The sequence below is a fragment of the Cetorhinus maximus genome, chromosome 29 (genome assembly GCF_964194155.1).
Source record: "Cetorhinus maximus chromosome 29, sCetMax3.hap1.1, whole genome shotgun sequence".
NCBI lineage: Eukaryota > Metazoa > Chordata > Chondrichthyes > Lamniformes > Cetorhinidae > Cetorhinus > Cetorhinus maximus.
In genome coordinates, this window is record NC_135907.1 from 19,709,487 (window position 1) to 19,728,429 (window position 18,943).

General features: G+C 39.6%; 1 protein-coding gene across 1 annotated transcript in view; it reads left to right on the forward strand.

Moving 5' to 3' along the window:
• Positions 1-424: 424 nt before the first annotated feature.
• Positions 425-18,943, forward strand: part of LOC144669372 (vesicular glutamate transporter 1) — a 57,189-nt gene continuing 38,670 nt past the window's right edge. The window contains exon 1 of the mRNA XM_078531753.1: positions 425-840. Coding sequence (XP_078387879.1) covers positions 779-840 — 62 coding nt within the window. The 5' untranslated portion in view covers positions 425-778. The remainder of the gene's footprint in view (positions 841-18,943) is intronic.

An 18,943-nucleotide genomic window follows, 5' to 3' on the forward strand; every position in this document is an offset into this window, starting at 1 on the left:
CACACTACCAGCTTGTATTGTGTGACCATATGTTCCCCGCAGTTAAGATGATCAAATCTCAGTTGGTTGCCATAGCATCCACTTTAGGAAGCCTAGACTGATTGGCTTCAATCCAGCCAGATAGCGCTGATTGGCAGTGCGGGCATCCAATGAAGAGCTGCGTTGGCCCATTAAAGCAATGAGCGATGGCAGGGGACGGCAAACGGTTGGCAAACGCTATGAAGTTTCAAGTTAAGCCCAGGCCCTGGAATGACGTGTTACCTGGTGTCTGAAAAGTTTCAGGAGGAGGGGGAAAGGCGTGAGCTGTCCGTGGTTCTGAAATGCGCAATGGGAGCTGTCCACCAGCTGAGGTGCTGAACTATTCACTCCGACCTGCTCCGTAACTTCATTTGGGCCACTTAACTCAAGAAGCACTCCCTCAACTCTGATGAAACATCCCGTACACTTGGGTGCAAGGATAGCCAAAGGATTTACCGCCCCCCCAAGCAAGGCTGATCCGTGATATTATGGATCAATCGAATGTGGCTTGATCACATGTAGTCTGCAGGAAGAGAAACATGTATCTATTTTACAATTTGGTCCACGGGGCGCGCTATTTCTCCGCTGCCAGAAATCAATAGATACGCCAAGGACATTGGCAAAAAAGGTCACTTTAGCAAACTTCCTAGGGTCTTGTAATATACCAGCCGGCCTTAAGCTCCGTGATGATTGAAATTGGAATTGTTTAAGGTGATCCGTATAGAACAGAGAAACCGCAGGTAACATTATTGGCGGAATTATGGAGATAAGGAAAGAAGAGTTCAAGAAATTAGCAGGGGATACCTTGGGGCACCTACACAGGTAAGTCTTCTCTCAGAAAGCGTTGCAAATATTCCATAAAGCCATATTATTATTGAAAGACATTATTAGTTGTATACGCCGTTCCAGTCGTTTCCTCTCTCGCAAGGGCTGGAGGCTGTTTTGATTTTTCTTTTCCACTGTTTCCAGGTGAGGTATTAACATTTTCTTTTAATCCAATTTCTCGGCTGTTCTCTCTACGTGTTGTACCAGTTTCTTTTTTTTTACATTCTTTGTTTCCGTGAGTGACAAAGATCCGTTTAGAAACACCGAGCATTTAACCCCACTCCCTCTGTCGAAGGCTCTTTAAAAAATAAGATTATTCTTTTCTGAACGCGCGTTCGTTTAGATTTTTTAAATCTTCAAATTTTTTTTTACGATTACTTCGTTACGCGGGGGACTGCGCAGTGAGGAAAAACGTTATCAAACGATAATAGTTAGAGCAGAGTGCGTTTGCTATGATGGGGATCCGGGGATTAGAACTGGAAACCAGGAACAGCCCATACATGAAGATTGCAATTTACTACATCTAAAGTAACATGCAAATAGTTCAGTTTCCGTTCGTCTCCAATCATTTTCTGTAAATTATTCTAACAAGCGGTTTGTGCGTTAATAATGTTGGAATTCGCCGTTGTATAATCATGGGCGCAAAATCTGATTGATCGAAGAATTACATTCATTCATGCACTGGACACTTGACATTGTATAATCGTGCCTTCAGCAGTTTCCAAAATTTACCAAACATCATTTCCAAAATCAAATGCGCTTTCTAACATAATTGTGGCCCCTTGGATCAATGTTTAAAAGATGAAAGATGCCTCCTCATCTCCCCTAGCAAGGGCACGCCAATTCTTTTACAAAGTCAAATAGGGCCTTGATATTACTGGCAAGGGAGAATTTAACCGCAGTGTACTTAAAACCCGGCAGAGGAGAATGCAGCATAGAACAAACCGATACTTCCATCTATCTACGTGCAAAGGTTCTGATTCAACCTAAGTCACTTGGTGATCATTTTACAACAACTTAACAGCTGGTTTGCAATCATCTCATTTACTCTTTTCAAGCCTCGGTGTTGCCCTTACACTCTGGGCCTAAGGTTGTCTATAAATTGAAGGAGTCGAGCGAACGTGGAGCCGTGAAACTACAAAATGTTACCTTTCACAGATTTGCTTGTCTCACATTATTGTAGATGAGCACAATGCATTTCTGGTTCACTCTGCTGTGTTGGAATTTAACACATCTAACCCCCTGATTTTAATTACATATATATATAGCTTCCAAATCTTTCATCGATTATTCTCCTCTGTTAACTGCAATTTCACATCGTTCCTTTGATCAAAAATGCAGTTAGAGGAAGAGGACTTCCTAAATTACTTTTCACTTCCTTCTCTCCTGGCCTCGCTGAAAGTCACTCCCTGTAGAAAAGATTATCTCTGGCTGATTAATAATTTAAGGCACAGAAGCGCATTCTGCTTTTTTTTTCTGTCTCCCATGTCAACTGCCTGCAATCACAAAACCAGTGCCCTTTTGAGGAGAATTTGTACAAGCCCGTCTCCAGTCTCAGTCATCTGCACCTGAATATGTTGGGCAGCCTGTAATACACTAATTGATGTACAGCTACTGGTTGAAGAGCCTTAAAAGCACATTATGGATCTTAGCCGACTGTGGGTTAGCTACTGTGTCGAGTGCTTTTTATAATTGTAATTTTAGGAGTGGGGTTTAAAAGACTGTGAGATGGAAAGAAGCAGATTTAATCGTTTAAAACAGTCGCCGGTCACCAGAGAGGAATCATTTATCCGATTTAATTCTCAAAACAAGGGCAGTCCAAATAAACATGTTTTTTTAACACATGGTTTTATGAGTGTCTGCTTATGTTCCTCCCTCTCTCACGTCCATGCAGCGCTGGACATCCATGTATAAAACATGATTTATTAATATTTCATAACATTTGGAGAGTGCAGGCATCTGCGAACAGTCGAATCCCATGCCGCATATTTAGCGCGCCTTTGTAAAAACTAAAACGTTACCAGACAGACACGAGAAACTTGTGCAGGCAAAAAAAAAATGATTTTATTTCAAATTGGAAGATTCATGTTGCTCCGCCGAATTAGATCGATCTGGGCGGAAATTTTGGGGATCGGTGACTGTGTTGGTTAACATTGGCCAGCTGTTAAACTATTAACATTTCGGAGAAGCCTAATGGATGTAAAATATTGCATTTACTGCACCCCCCTCTGCATTTGTCAAAAGGAGATTCTTTTAATTGCATTTTAATAGAGGAGTGAAAATTACAAAACATCTTCTGTCGGTTTGGAAGGTTGGGGCCCGGTTTATAACGTCGTCCGCTAAGAAACACTTTGTTAGTTTCGTTAGATTTGGCCCCACAGTTGCCCATTTATTGGCAGATCGGTGTCTTAAAGCCGCTGCCTTGCTTTCCTGGGTAAAGGTGAATGCCACGAAAAGTGGCCCATCAAAAAGGCCGGATTTAATTCGTTGCCAGGAATCACGAATGAGACTTTTTTTTTTCAAACTCCAGATCCGAAACTTCAACGAAAATCCGAAAATTGATGTCCAACTAACCTTGAACTGTCCCTTTCCTCAGTCCTCCATTATTCTGTCGTTTAAGCGAAATATATGGGCATGGACAGATAACTCGATTCGATATTAACACTAAACCGGAATAAATGAATATTTTGAATTATAAAACCTAATTAAATTGTCGTTGTCTAACAGAAATATTGTAAATTTGACTAAAGTCAGGTCGGCGAAGGTGAACGATTATCGTTAATAATTAATATGATCGATTTGTTATGGACTGAACAGATTTCGTTCGAATATGATTACGTTTAATTCTTGGATATGTATGGGGCATAAGAGATAGGTGTTTCTCTGTGACTTGTCCATGTGGTATTCTATTGAGGTTTGGAGTACAGAGCACACCACTTCTCTATCATTCCGTGGATTTATATTCTTATCCCTCTGAGCCTCGCCTGACCTGATCTGGGATCCTTGTGGAATCTGCCGCCTTCCATCTTTCAAGAAAAGCCTCCATGGAAACGATAAATTTCTGTAAATACCCTTTTAGGCAGAGAGATCACTCACTAAGGACAAATAGAGCGAAGTTACCAACCAGGCCGCCCTTGGCTTAATGTAATATTGAAAAGCGTTTGATTAAAGCTCGCTTCATGTTTAATTTCAAAGTCATATTTATCGTGCATGATGAGGATTATCCTTGATGAATGGAGTCCTGAATTATTTATTTGTACCGGGACAAGATTAGTATTCAGATATCCAATTCCAGGGGGAGACGGGGCGGGGAGCGCGTTGATTACCAGGTAATATCATCGAGCCCTACATGTACCCGAAATCACGACAGCTAATCTTGTAACATTTCAAAACCCTTTGGTAAATTCCATTCTGTAATCCACCTCTGAGCACCCAACGTTTGTATAATCAGCCATTCAATCTCTAATTGGATTCCCGACCTTGACCACTCCAAGAACCAATTATTCTAAATTTAATGTATCAAACTTTACAATTGGATTCCTGTCTGTAACTCATTCTATTAGTGGCTAGGGAACTATTTAAATTTCAAATACTTGTATGCAGGTGAAGAAAACATGAAAACAGTTAATTAGTATGATTTATTAGGAGTTAATTTTGTCTTTGACAAATGCAGGCTGAATTAATGCAGTGACGTGAGCATTGAACCCCGTTGTAATTAAAGGAACACTGTGTAATTGTGTAATTTGAGTCTAGTTGTCAATTTCTTCATCATCACTGAGTCAAAATCCTGGAACTCCCTAACTAACCGCATTGTGGGAGTATCGTCACCACATGGACTGCAGCTTTTCAACAAGGTATCTCACCAGCACCTTCTCAAGGGCAACTAGGGGATGGGCAATAAAAGCAGGCCTTCCCGGTGCTGTTAACATTCCAAGGAAGAATAATTTTTTAAAAGCGGGTTTATTGACCCCCACGTGTTCTGATCAAGAGATCACAGAACAGCTCTGGGGAAGTCTACTCACGAATCTCTCCCTGTTGGTTGAAATTGCCAACTATCTCTATGCTTTTGTAGTTCTCAAGACTGGATGCGGGAAGATTTGCAATCCTGCCGTCCAGAAGAACGAAATTGCCTTGATAAAGCGTCTTTCTCTATCTCAGGAATTTCCAATGCGCTCTACAGCCCATGGAGTAGGGCTTTTAAAAAGTGTAGTCAAATAATCATCCAAGGCATTCAAGAGAGCGTTGGATGATTATTTAAATAGAAACAATGTGCAGGATGACGGGGGAAAGGCAGAGGATTGGCACTAAATTAAAATGAGAATAAGAGCCGGTGCAGACACGATGGGCCGAATGGCCTCCTTCTGCACCGTAACAATTCTGCGATTCTGAGTAGGGGGTTTTTTGAAGTGCAGTTCCTGTTGCAGAAAATGTAGCAGCCAATCTGTGCACATGAAGAGCTATGACACGATGACCAGGTAATCTGTTTTAGTGATATTGGTTGAGAGATAACTATTAACAGGGACACTCCCCTGCTCTTCTTTGAAATAGTGCCATGGGATGATTTATGTCCCGCCGAGAGGGCAACCATAACCCAGGAATGAATTAAAAGATATTATTTAAGACAGAAGAAAACAAGGAAAGGGTATATTTTTTGACCACATTGCTAAGGGACATAGTGCAATGGACATAACATGCAATGCAACTGTGACATTTTAAACAATAACATATGAACGGAAAGAGGACAGACATTCAGCATGTTTTAGTCACCACAGTAGCAGCCACGTCTGATGGAATCCCCTCTTCAGTACATCATAGGATCATATATATACATAAAATATACGAGTTTGCATATATGTGTGTGTCTATATATAAAAATATATATTCCACACACACATATTTATTTTATATATATATATATCATCAGGTACTACCAGCATCGATATTGATTATTTTAATTAGAAAAGCAAAATACTGCAGATGCTGGAAATATGAACTAACAACTGAAAATGCTCAGCAAGTCTGGCAGCATCTGTGGAGAGAGAAACAGGATTAAGGCTTCAGATCTGTGACCTTTCATCATCCTTCAGAATGTGGGCATCACTGGCAAGGCTGGCATTTATTGCCCATCCCTAGATGCCCTTGATAAGATGGCAGTGAACAATGTTGCCTCGAAGCTGCATGGCCACCTCGCAACCTAAAGGTCCCCGCACAGGCCGTGCACCCAATTTAGCCCCTTTAAAATACCACATGACCATGGCCGCGCAGAAGATATTTAAAGATATTAAAAATTGCCCGTGCACTTGGGAAAAAAATGACAGGAAATACTGGTGGGGGGCCTTCTTCTTGAACCGCTGCATGTGAAAATAAATCCACAATGGTGTTAGACAAGGAGTTCCCAGATTTTGATAATGAATTTGAACAAAAGACTGTTTATAGACGTTATGTGGATAATGCTGCTGAGGAGGCTACTGTATATAAAATGGAAGCCAGTAGACTGTTAGACATTTATCATTATGCAATTTAGGTGAATATGCCCCTCCTTTATAGAATTAAAGGCAATATCACTTCTACTCAAAGGGGCATTAAAATGGGCACTGAGAGGCAATTGCCCAGAATAATAGCCTAAATATAGTACTCTCAATCTCAATATGAAATTGGCTCCTTTTTTTGTCAGGCAAGTACTATGCCATCTTAATCCTAATATTGAGTCAAATAGCTTATAGTTTAATTCTTTTAAGTGTGACTATTATGATTCAGGGTCTCTCCCCAAATCTCTCAACTCCTGTTCATAACAAAAATTCAGATACCATTAATGGATCAAGTCTTGTATGAATCTAAACTCATCCAGCCTGTGGGGCTGAATTTCATTCCCCACCCTGCCAAGAGTAGGGTAATTGTGCAAATGGAAATGATAGCACAGCACCTACCTTCCCATTCCTGCAGGCACCAGGTCACCACACTGTTGTGAGGTCCTTTGAAGCAGTACGAGTTCTTACTGAAAACTGATTTATTCATGTAAACTGAGGACTTGTGACATCAACGGAGCTTTAATACAAGTACCAATGAGTAGCTTAACTCTAAAAAAGACAACTGAAGGCACTTAAATAAAGACAATAAACATAGGTTTTTAATGATTTTTACAGGTTCAGGGGAATGATTAATGATCTGCCCCCTCTGTCCAATAGAATCTGCCATTTCAAAATCAACCCCAATGACTGTTATAGGGATAAAAGGGTTAACAATTGTCTTTTTACTCAGACCACCTGAAGTGCTTTCCTGTGTATTCAAAAAAATATATAACACATTGTCAAAAAGGTATGTTCAGGCTAAAAGTAAAAATGCAACTTATTTGCAAGTAATAAAATTAAAGAGATGGTGAAGCCACAAAAAAAATGGCTTGCTACAAATATTTAGAAGATATTAAAGATTAAATCAGTCCACAAGAGTTTAGTTATATGACTCATATTTTTGGCACAACTCAATGACTAAAACTTTTGATGGATGTATGTCTTTTAATATGATGGGTGTACAGATGTGAGGTGACATTCCTATGCATCTTACAGAATCCAGCTTTCAAAAAAGAATCAGCTGAAACTGAACAAAAGTTATTGAGGAGCAACAGTAGCATACATTCCATAAACAGGCATTTGAATAAAGAATTATCAGTCATTCAAATTTCTGACATAATTGTTCATATTTTGTGAAGGATCTTTCCATTGCTCCTGTTCACACTTCATCCAAGCTCTGCTTAATTATAAATGCTTTAAATATATATAATCTGATTAACCCTAGGACAAAGATTTTGCATCCAGTTAAGCCACAGGTCAAAGAGTAAACAGCTGGGTTCTAGCCACCATCTTATAGATAGTAAGCAAAGTCACGTTCCATCTTAATCCTAGCTATTGCAAGAGTGCATTATTCTTTATATCTAAGGTTGTCTATCAGATGCACAGATCAGTTTTGCTTCTGGCGCAGTGACAAACATGATGGTGTTTCTGATCTCAGTTTTATCTGTGGAATACAATGGGGGCATGTTCCACCTAACCCATCCATCAGGGAACTGATGGATTCGGTTACAATGCAGCTTTTATACCCCACTTTATTTTATCTCCGTTGAAGCCAGTGGAGAGTGGTATTGGGTGGGTGTAAAACTGCTATTCCACCCAACCCTATGGGTTTCCTGCCTGATAAGTTAAGTTAAAATTATCATTATCCCAACTGTTTTTCACTTAGGGAAGAAGGCATTTAACGGAAAAACCATTGCCTAACAGTTAACTCTGAGATTTTCCTTTTGTAAATTTTTAAGGGAATTAATAATCTTGATCAAATTGTCCATGATGGTGGAATGTTTCAATGCCAGGCATCACAAATATCAGAGGGTATGTGTATAACATTGTCTTTTTTTTGGTGTCTGGGGTCCTTCTGCTGTGCTGCAATTGGAACACAGTGGGCCACTGGGCCCCTTGAGTTTGTTCTTCCATTCCCCTGCCTTTGAGCCATATTTCATGATACTCTTATATAATAAAAATCTGTCAATTTTTGAAAGTTTTTATCAATCACTGCTTTTTGGGAGGGATGTCCAGTACCCCATATGTGAGAAATTTCCTCCTGATTTCACTGCTTGTTCTAATTTTAAGAATATGCCCTCTTGCTCTGGATTTCCTCTCCAGAGGAGCTTGCTTCCCTGCATCTAAATAGAAACTCATTATCATCTTATACAACTCAATTAGATCACCCCTCAACCATCTAAACTCAAGGGAATATGAGCTAGGCTTAAGCAACCCTTCTCTCATAATTTAATCCTTTAAAATCTAGTATTATTCTGGTGAATCTGGCTATCCTGGGTTGAGGAGATGGTGGCATAGTATTAATGTCACTGGGCTTGTAATCCAGAAGCCCAGACTAATGCTCTGTTGACATGGGTTCAAATCCCACTATAGCAGTTGGTGGAATTTGAATTAAATTAATAAATCTAGCTAGCCTCAGTAATGGCGACCATGAAACTATCATAGCTGTCATAAAAGCCCATCTGGTTCACTGATGTCCTTTATAGGAGGAAATTTGCCATCCTTACCTGGTCTGGCCTACATGTGTCTCCAGACCCACAGCAATGTGGTTGATTATTCCTAGCAAGCCATTCATTTCAAGGTTAATTAGGGATGGGCAACAAATGCTGGCCTTGCCAGTGAAACCCACATCCCATGAAAGAATAAATAAAAATAAAACCTGTACAGTACATACTCCAAGGCCAATATATCCTCCTTGAGGAATGGCTGAAGAATCATTCAATTGCTCTTAGTCACACTTCATCCAAGCTTTATTTATAAATTATTTAAATATATATAATATGATTAACCCAAGGGGAAAGATTTTGCATCTTGGTTAAGCCACAAGTCAAAGAGTCTGACTATGTCTTGTAAGCCATTGAGAAAACATTCTGATTTGTCTTTCTTGGATCCAAAGAGGATGATCTCACATTTCCCACATTGAACAAGTTTTGCCCACTCACTTAATCTGCCTGTCCATTTGTAATTTGCTGCTCCTGTCTACAAAACTTACTGTAGCTCCTAACTTAGTATCATCACCAAACTTCAATATACAACCCTATTCCTTCATTCAGTTCATTAAAATATGTATGTGTTCCAAAACTGAGGCCCCTGTTCAGATCCCTGGGGAACTCCCTTTGTCACATCATTGAACTATATATGTCCTGCTGCTGTTTATATTATTATTGTAGTGTAGTGGAATATTGTCTCCTTTTGGTGCATTAGAGGGTAGGCATTATTATAGTTCTCTGTTGGAGTGTAGACTCTTGATAACTGTTCTATATTTGGGTATAGACTCTATTGCTCTTCTTGTATTACAGTGTATACTCTATTACTCTTCTGCATTGGAGTGTAAACCCTCCTATAGTTCTGTATTGAAGTGTAGACTCTATAGTACTGTTCTGTAATTGAGTATTTACTCTATTACCGTTCTGTACTGAAGTGTAGAGTCTATCATTATTCTGTATCTCAATCGTTCATCTGTATTGGCATTTAAATCTTCTACTGGTGTTCTGTATTGCTGTGTCTTCATTATTACTCTCCTGTACTGAAGTGTAGAACTATATTCCTGTTCTTTATTGGAGTGGAAATAAAAGTTCACAGTACCTGTGTCCCTCAGTGTCCTGGTTTTTCTCAACTCTGAGAGACTCGTCAAAGCACTTGGGTGTCCATGTGCACAGATCACTAAAGGTTAGTCCACAGGTACAATGAGTAATCACAAAGGCTAATGGAATGTTGGCCTTGATCGGAAGGTGATTGAAATACAAAGAGGATGATTTTATGCTCAGTTGTACAGATTCTTTGTCAAGCTCCATCTGGAGTAATTGCGTTCAGCTCTGGACATCACGCCTCAGGAAGGATATATTGGCCTTGGAGTATGTGTTGTACAGGGTCACCAGAATAACAGCAGAGTTTAAAGGTTTAAATTATGAGAGAAAGGTTGCATAAATTTAATTCACGTTCTCTTGAGTTTAGACAGTTGAGAGGTGATGGAGTTGTATAAAATGATAATGAGTTTCTATACAGTTACAGGGAAGCAAGTTCCCCTGGAGAGAAAATCCAAAGCAAGAAGGCATAATCTTAAAATTAGAACAAGCAGTGAAATCAAGATGCACTTTTTCACATATGGAGTAGTGGAAATTGAGAGCATTCTCTCCCCAAAAAAGTGATCAATTTAAATTTTCAAAACTTGACTGATTTATACAAGAGTATCATGGTGATTGAAGGTGGCTGAACAAACCTAAGCGGCTGAATGGTCCACTATGTTCCAATACAGCACAGCAGTAGGGCCCCATATGTTAAAAAAACAAATGTTATAGACATACATTTCAATACTTGTGTTGCTGGTAGTGAAGCCTTCCAGGTTGTGGGATCAGGACACAATGAATTAAATAACAAATTTCTGCCGAGAATGGGATGCATTGCATAAGTAGACCTAAGCCAAGACTGTCTACTTGAAATTAAGAGGCTGATGGAATATGTGAAATTCACTCATCCATGCCTTTGAAAGCCTGGAAGATGTTGATCAGGTCACTTGTGTTCATAGTAATTAATTAATCCTAAAGGGACCACGGTAACAGAATGATAAGAAGAATTTGAGGAGCATTAAGTGCATTTTGCTGTTTCTATGTTGTTATTCTCATGTCACTTGTATGTGTCTTTAATGAACCATGGTTTAGTGGTAGTACGTATGGAATGTAGCGGTCAAAGGTAGAATTGCTATAAGAATTGTGAGTAAATCACTCTATCCTGTGCTCAGACTGCAATCTTGAAGTGTGAGATCGGCATAGTCATATTAGATTGTGTAATATAAGCTCCATAAAAACTCATGAACATGTACTAGAATTGTGAAGAGTAATGTCTCATTAAAGACCCAATCCTGCATTGTTACAACTAATTTGAATGTACTCCACTGTTTAAAGCAACGAGTTGACTTGGAACAAGAAAGCAGTCCAGCATCTTGGTGAGTCGGGTGTGATATTTTTGAATTTCATTAAGTTGAAGTTGTTTTTGAAGAAGTGTTTCCCATACTTCAGCTTGAGGAGGTGAATATTCTCTTAGGGATCACGATTTAAAGAGATCTCCAGATAACAATGGGAGGATCAGGAAATATTCCAGACGAGCTCAAGTCATTTCTTAATAAATGGATTCAATCTAAGATGGGGGGAGCCCTTGTGAGACAGGGCTGGAAACAATGACAGGACGATGGAGAGAGCCACCACAGTCTTTAGTAGAGTGTCTAGTTAAAAAGTAGTGTTAGTGTTCCAAAGTGCTAAAAAGAAGACACTAGCCTAATGCTGAAAATTCAGAAGCCAGGAGCAGAGGCTGAGATCAGAGGTAAAGAAATTACAGAACTTATAGAGCATCTAGTGGCAGCCAGGAATAAGATTGAAAACTGTGATTACAGATACTCAGAGCAAATCGAACTGTTTTGATACTGCATCTTACTGAGCAGGAATCATGACTTAGAGAATGGAATACCTAAATTGGAGCATGTGAAGTTGGCAGAGACTGAGGCAAGTGTAGTGGTTGAAGGGACTCTACCACCCGATGTCCTGTGAAGGGGATAGAAGAACAACAGTGCAGAGACAGCGACGTTAGTTCACCCCCACAGTGGAGATCAAAGTTGATGAAACCTGGTGGCACCCTAAGGATTCCCTAGGTCTGAAAGTTGATAAGGGAACTTTGAGACAAGGAAAAAAGGCCATCCTTCTCTTCTGCACCCTCATTATCTTGGCAGACTTCAGAGTTACAAACTGGATGGTGCAAGTGGCAATGTTAGGTACAGAGGAACAGCCTTTAGATGCCTCTTTGACTCCTCATACACTTGTTATGCCACAAGAGTTCACCCGACTTCCTGGTAGTGTGGAGAGTTGGAGGGTTAAAACATTCAGGTGAACAAGGCACGAGCCTGACCATAAATGTTTCATTCCCCATGGAGGTCGTGAAGGTAACATCAAGTTTCACGTTTTTGGGGATTACTGGCATGAGAGAGGTTATAAGCTATGGACATAACAGGGAGAAAAAACAGATTGTATAGGAGGATATGGTGCCATAGCATACAACTGTTTTAAAAGAGTTCTATAAAACACCCTGGGTTAGGAAAAAGAGAAAAAAGTTAAAAAGTCCACAGCCAAAGATTAAGTTGCTGTAAGAAAGAAATAGGCAGCATATTCTGTATTTATTCTAAGAGGAAAAGGCCATTTGTTTTCAGTTTCTCATAGTGTGGAAATGTTTTCTGATCTGCAAATGAAAGGCTGCCTTAAAAAAATATGATTTATGTTGATTTTCAGTGTATCACCCACTGTCCCCATTGACCTGTTGTAGCCTTACCCCTGATGTTGGACAAGCATGTGCTGTTTTGAGCGTGTTAATTGTTTGCTCCATGTGCATATTATTTTCGAGAAATATAAGTCATGTTTTCGGTTCCGAACTGGCCGAAACTGTGAATGGTTCTTGGGCTCAAGCACTGGGAACATCACATATAATCTGGCATTTTGTGTTCATAACCCATTATGGGTTTGCATGGAAGTAGGAAGGTGTGAATATGATGTTTATTTACATTTATGATTGTGAACCCCAAATTGGGGAAATCTTTGGAATAAAGTGTAGGAATTGTAAGCTTGGTCCACAGGTATACAGAATGAGAGTTGGAATGTTGAAAATGTTGAGAAAGACAGTTATAGCAGTTTCCGAGTGCGAACTGAGAAAAGGACTGAACCATCAAGTTAATTGAACAATCAAAGTCTTCTCAAATCATTGGACAGAAATTTCTGTTTTGGGGGATTTCAATTATGTGGATTGACTGGTGAAGCCAGGACTGTGCTCCTTAGAGAAGAGAAGGTTGAGAGGAGATTTGATAGAGGTATTCAAAATCATCAGGAGTCTGGACAGAGTGGATAGGGAGAAACTGTTCCCAATTGAAAAGGATTGGATTTTGAGTGTTGCCCTCACCTTTTTCTATTTGATTTTTGTAAGCATGTGTGAATGTTACTGTGTCACTGGATACAGTTTTGCCCTCTCTATTGCATTTGGTTAACAAAATAATGGCCTAAATTAAATTGGAATTACTGAGATTGGTTAATGTATTTCATAGTGAAAACCAGACCTTTATTATGACCAATTAAATTCTGTTTGTTGTTAAATTATGTTAAAAAAATCATTAGCTCCAGACATAGAATCATAGAACGGTTACAGGACAGAGGAGGCCATTCAGCCTGTCCTCTCCATGAGGGCAACTCAGCTAGTCCAACTTTTCTGTCATTTCCCTTAAGCCCTACAAATTTTTTCTCTTCAGATAATTATCCAATTCCCTTTTGAAAGCCATGATTGAATCTGCCTCCACCACACTCTCAGGCAGTGAATTCCAGATCCTAACCACTCGCTGCATGAAAAAATGTTTTTCCTTGGTACTTTCGCCAATCGCTTTAAATTGGTGCCCTCTGGTTCTTGACCCTTCCTCTAATGGGAACAGTTTCTCCCTATCTGCTCTGTACAGACCACCCATGGTTTTGAACACCTCTATCAAATCTCCTCTCAACCTTCTGTAAGGAGAACAGTTCTAGCTTCACCAATCTATCCAAGTACCTGAAGTCTCCCATCCCAACAATTTCTGTCCGATGCTTAGGAATCAATGATTTGAGATGACTTTGATTGTTTAATCGTCTTGATGGTTCTGAAGTGAGTGACCAGGGTAAAAGTGAAATGAGGGGACTGCAACTGTGTGTATGATAATGACCAGAAGACATCTTGTAGTTGGATAGTACTGCAGAATTATTTCACAGAATGTTTAAATAGTTGGATTGCTAATGAGCACTGCTGTTTTAAATGCACAAAGATTTCAGTTTTTCTAGCATTTTCTGTTTTTATTGCAAAAGTAACAGTTTGCTTCTTTATCCAATGAAAGTTTTTTTCTAATTTTACTTGAAGACTGGAAAAAAGCTGACACAAGCTGACATTGATTGATGATGCCTGGGGTTGTCTTCTATTGAAATGTAAAGAAGTCAATGCCATGGGCAACTCTGGTTCTTTTTGTGCTTTCTAACATCAGATTAATTCTCCTTTTAAATCGCTGAACAACATCTTTTGTATTGGAAATTTACCTGAAGTTTGAAACAATTAATCATTTGGTAGTACAGAACTTGAGTATTGTTGAAAAAAGAGACGTGTCTAAGCTTTTCGTCTTGCACTCATCAGAATTTTAACTAAAATTCAGCTAAACAAAGTAAATGACAGCCATTCGCTGGTTTATTCCTCAGGGCAATGCCTTGACCAATCAGGGTCAAGCTATCTGATTTAAATTTCAAACAATACTTGGCAGTTAACTGTCAGTCCCCATCACTGGTGCATTCCCCATGGCAATGCCACTTGCCAACCAATCAGTACTCTCTTCACATGCAGTATAAATTGTCGTTTTCCTCTTATATTGGTATTCTTGCAGGATGTTGTGCAGCAATTATTTGATACTACCTTGGGATCTATAAGCGATTGGAGTAGGGTTAAGAAGTTCAATGGAAGCTGATCTGAGATTGTGTCAGAATTTTGATTACGTGTATGTGTGTGATAATATCCATTGGGGTAATGGTAATTTACCATCCTGTATATACTATCTCGCTCATGTGATGTTGAAGTGCGAAGTTTAAATGAATCTGTAATTGTTGATATGAGGGAGATTGTGTGTACATAATTTGTATTCTTGTGACAGGTTTGTTGTTACCAATGATCAGATATGGATATAAAGACATCTTGAAGCTGGATTATTTGTTCCAATTGATCCCTTCAAATTGTGGAGGGTGGTAATTTGCAATTTTATTGACACAAATTGATCACAGAACAATGGCACTCTCTGAGCCCACTTTGACCGTAATCATGTTGCTATTTGGCAGTAAGAGCTACAGGAATGGAGTCCAAAGTTTCAGTGGCTTCAGCATTTAAATAAAACGATTGTCGTGGAAATTAATCATCGCACGACTGAAATTGAGAAGGTTTGCTCAACTTTGGATCCCATTGAACGAGTGAGCTGGTGGGAATCATTGTCCCTGTTGAAACCCAACAGTTACTGGTGGGATGAATGCAATGATACACCCAGTTCTTATGCCAGTGTGTTTCAGTTCATTGTGTTAGTAATTTTGGTTTACTACAGATGGTGTGTTTGGAAATAAGATGGCAATTGGACAATGCTGTTAAACAAGCTAAAATGACTTCATAACTCCAGGCAGGAAGGGAAGAATTGGGGGCTTGTGGGACCGAGAGTTCACACAATCTGCACATTCATTTTTTCTGGGCTGTTCACGATGAGTTTAAAAAAAACAGCATTCTGCTAATAATGGGATGTATAGTGTAAGTGGACTTAAGGCAAGGGTACCTTCTTAAGATTAAGAGGTCGATGGAATGTATGAAATTTAATCATTATATCTATGATAGTCTGAAAGATCTTGGTCAGGTCACTGGTAGTTATAGTATTAAAATGATCCTGAAGGGTTTGTGAAGACAGTGTAACTTTGGAGTCTAAGAGGTCTGTATAACCATGTAATAAAACGACTAGAAGAGATTGAGAATACTTAAATGCATTTTGCTATCTCTGTGTTGTTATTCTCATGTCTCTTGTATGTATCTTTGATTTAATGGTAGCATGCAGAGATGTAGAGATCAAAGCTGGAATTACTACCAGAGTTGTGAACCACCATATGCTGTACTGATACTAGATTGTGGAGTGTGGTGTACCAGTACTCATACTGGAATTGTGAAATGTGAAGCCTGAGTTGGATCATGTGATATGAACTCAATAATGACCCATAAAAGCATACTGGAATTGTGAAGTGTGACATACCTGAACACATATACTGATTGTGAAGTATAATGTCTCATTATCTGCATTCATCACAATGATGCACGTGTACTTGGGTGTTTAAAGTAAACAGTTTAAAGTAAAGTAGAGCAAGGAAGACCAAAAGTGTGTTGATTCTGTTACTTTTTCCTATTGGAGTTTCAGCTGTTGAAATGCAGGACCTAATATTATTCTGTGTTGGAGTGTAGTATTGTTCTGTACAGTTCTGTATTTGGAGCATGGACTATATTTTATACTGGAGTATGGACAACTTTGGCCACAAAATTGGATGTTGCAGAACCATTAGGATTTCTAACAGTGATATTAGAGCAGAAAAGGGGAAATTCTCACCATTTTAGTTAATTTTGCTGATTAGTGGCGCTGGTAGGGAGGAGGTGCCACAGCACAACCTGTGGCAGAGAAGTGAATGACAGATGGCAACTTCAGGATTTCTGTGTTAATCTGAATTTGCACTAAACGCTGTCCGATATCAGTTTGATGGACTTGTGTCAGAGAGTTAAAGACAGCGAGCATTGAAAATTCAGGTCACCATAAAAAGGTTAAACCTTGCTTAAGGGGCATAAGTGTTTTTAAAGGCAATTTGAATAATAATTACTGCTGAACAACTGATGAAAAACTAATGAAAAGTTGTTAAAATTTTCATTATGAAAAATTACTAGGTATTTTTAATAAGATTTTTTTAACTGATTAGTTTTTAGAAGTTTGTTCATGATATATCAACTTCCATCTTAACCACATATGTATGATCCAATCCTAATTTTGCTCCCTGTAACATTTTTAGTAAGTGGATTGACGTCTATCATTTCCTGGTTTGCTGTCTGTGAAAATTCTGCAATGTGATTGGCTGCTTAGGCAGCTTGATGACATCACTGCAGTTTGGCATTGGGAATCGTCATTAAATGCTACAATCAATTGCATGCTGAGGGAGGTAAGTTCCTCACCACAGAAATTGCTAGCTCTCAGTGCAGCTTTCTTCGATTTCAATGGCAATCATCGTAGTTTCGCCACTGACCTCAAATTATGGGCCAAAATTATTCTGCATCAGAATGTGGACTGTCTATAATGTTTCTGTATCGGAGTGTAAACCCAATCACTGGTATGTATAGGAGTGTACACTCACTATAGCTGTTCTGCTTTGGATTGCAGATGCTATTGCTGTTATATATTGCAGTGCTATATTGGACTGCAAACTCCATTACAGCTCCATATTGGAGTGTAAAATTCATTGCTGTTCTTATCTGGAATTACTATTGCTATTACTGTTTTGTATTGGAGTGTAAACTCTATTGCTGTTCTGTTTTGGAGTGCAGTGTCTTTATTGCTATGTTGAGATCAGGCTTGCTTTTACGGTGCTAGTATCAATAAAGCCGATTAAAGATATTTCACATCTGAAAGCACATCTCAAAAGTGATATCTGTTTTATGGACTTGTGTTAGTAAAGGCTGACAGCCTCATATCTCCAACCGGGTCAACCCAGGCTTTACCTGAGCCATCCAAAGAAGATGCCATGAAGATAAATTGGGATTGACTTTAACCCAACTTGCCCAACTGTATTTGGGAGTAGGCAGTTGTGGGAGCGGGGGGGCCTTTGAAAAGGGACATTAAGAGTCATTGTGAGAATTGCCCTCTCCCCTCCATTCTGACTGCTCACTGGTGGGGAGCAGGCAAGGACTGTGTGAATTGTGGTGCCAATGGAATCCCAAGTAGGCTTGAGCAGGGAGATCACTGAGACTTTTCCAACCGTTAGGCAGGAAGGAGCCTTTTGTGGGGACGGAAGGAGGAGGACCATTTCTCAATCTTCATCTGGAAGGTGCAGGACCTTCTCTGCCTTGGATTCTGCCCTGTCCCTCTCACAAGACCCGAGGGTTGCCAACTCCCCTTGGGCATATTACTGGCATTTCCATCACCTGACTTCCTGCCTCCAACCACTCCACTCCCACATTCCTGCCATTGGTCAGCAAACATGTCCATCACCAAGATGCCCCGCCTTCCCATGGTCAAATAGAAAGCGAACAGTCTCTTTGTTATTCAGTTGAATACTTCTTTACTGTCAACCAAGCAACCTTTCTTATTTCCCATGTCCAATATTTTTTAGAACAATTAAACAAAAGTGTCCAAAGAATTTTTTAAAAACCCACAGTATTTAATCCCAAACTGGATTTGCTCACAGCAGTGTGCTGAGTGCTTCACCAGTCAGCCACCTGCTTGAAATGGAGAGCTGCAGGTAGAAGGGAGAGTTGTTTGGATGGTCAGTGATTGTGAACTGGCTCAGAAAGGAGGCCCCTTTTCTCTACCTCAAAAAGCTTTTGAGGCTGGGAATCAGCTTAAAATTTCAAAACTGAGATTGACAGATTTTTAAGTAAGGCTATTAAAGGATGTGGAACCAAGGCTGATAAATGGAGTTATGGTACAGATTCAAGGGGCTGAATGCCGTCCTCCTGATCCTACTTCTCTCTTGTGGCTTGACTTCTGTATCCTCAGTCAAGGCAGTGGGTTACGATCTGCTATTCTCTCTAGACTGCTGCAAATTGCATTACCTGGAGATGAGCAGAAGGCTATATCTCAACACTCTGCGTAACTAAGATTTGCCTCTAAATCCTTCTGCTGGCAGTTTTCCTCTGATTCCACACCACGTGACTGAAGGCAGCTCATCATGAATAATTTTCTCGGCACTGGTGGAAGAGACAGTGGGACAACCTTCAAAAGC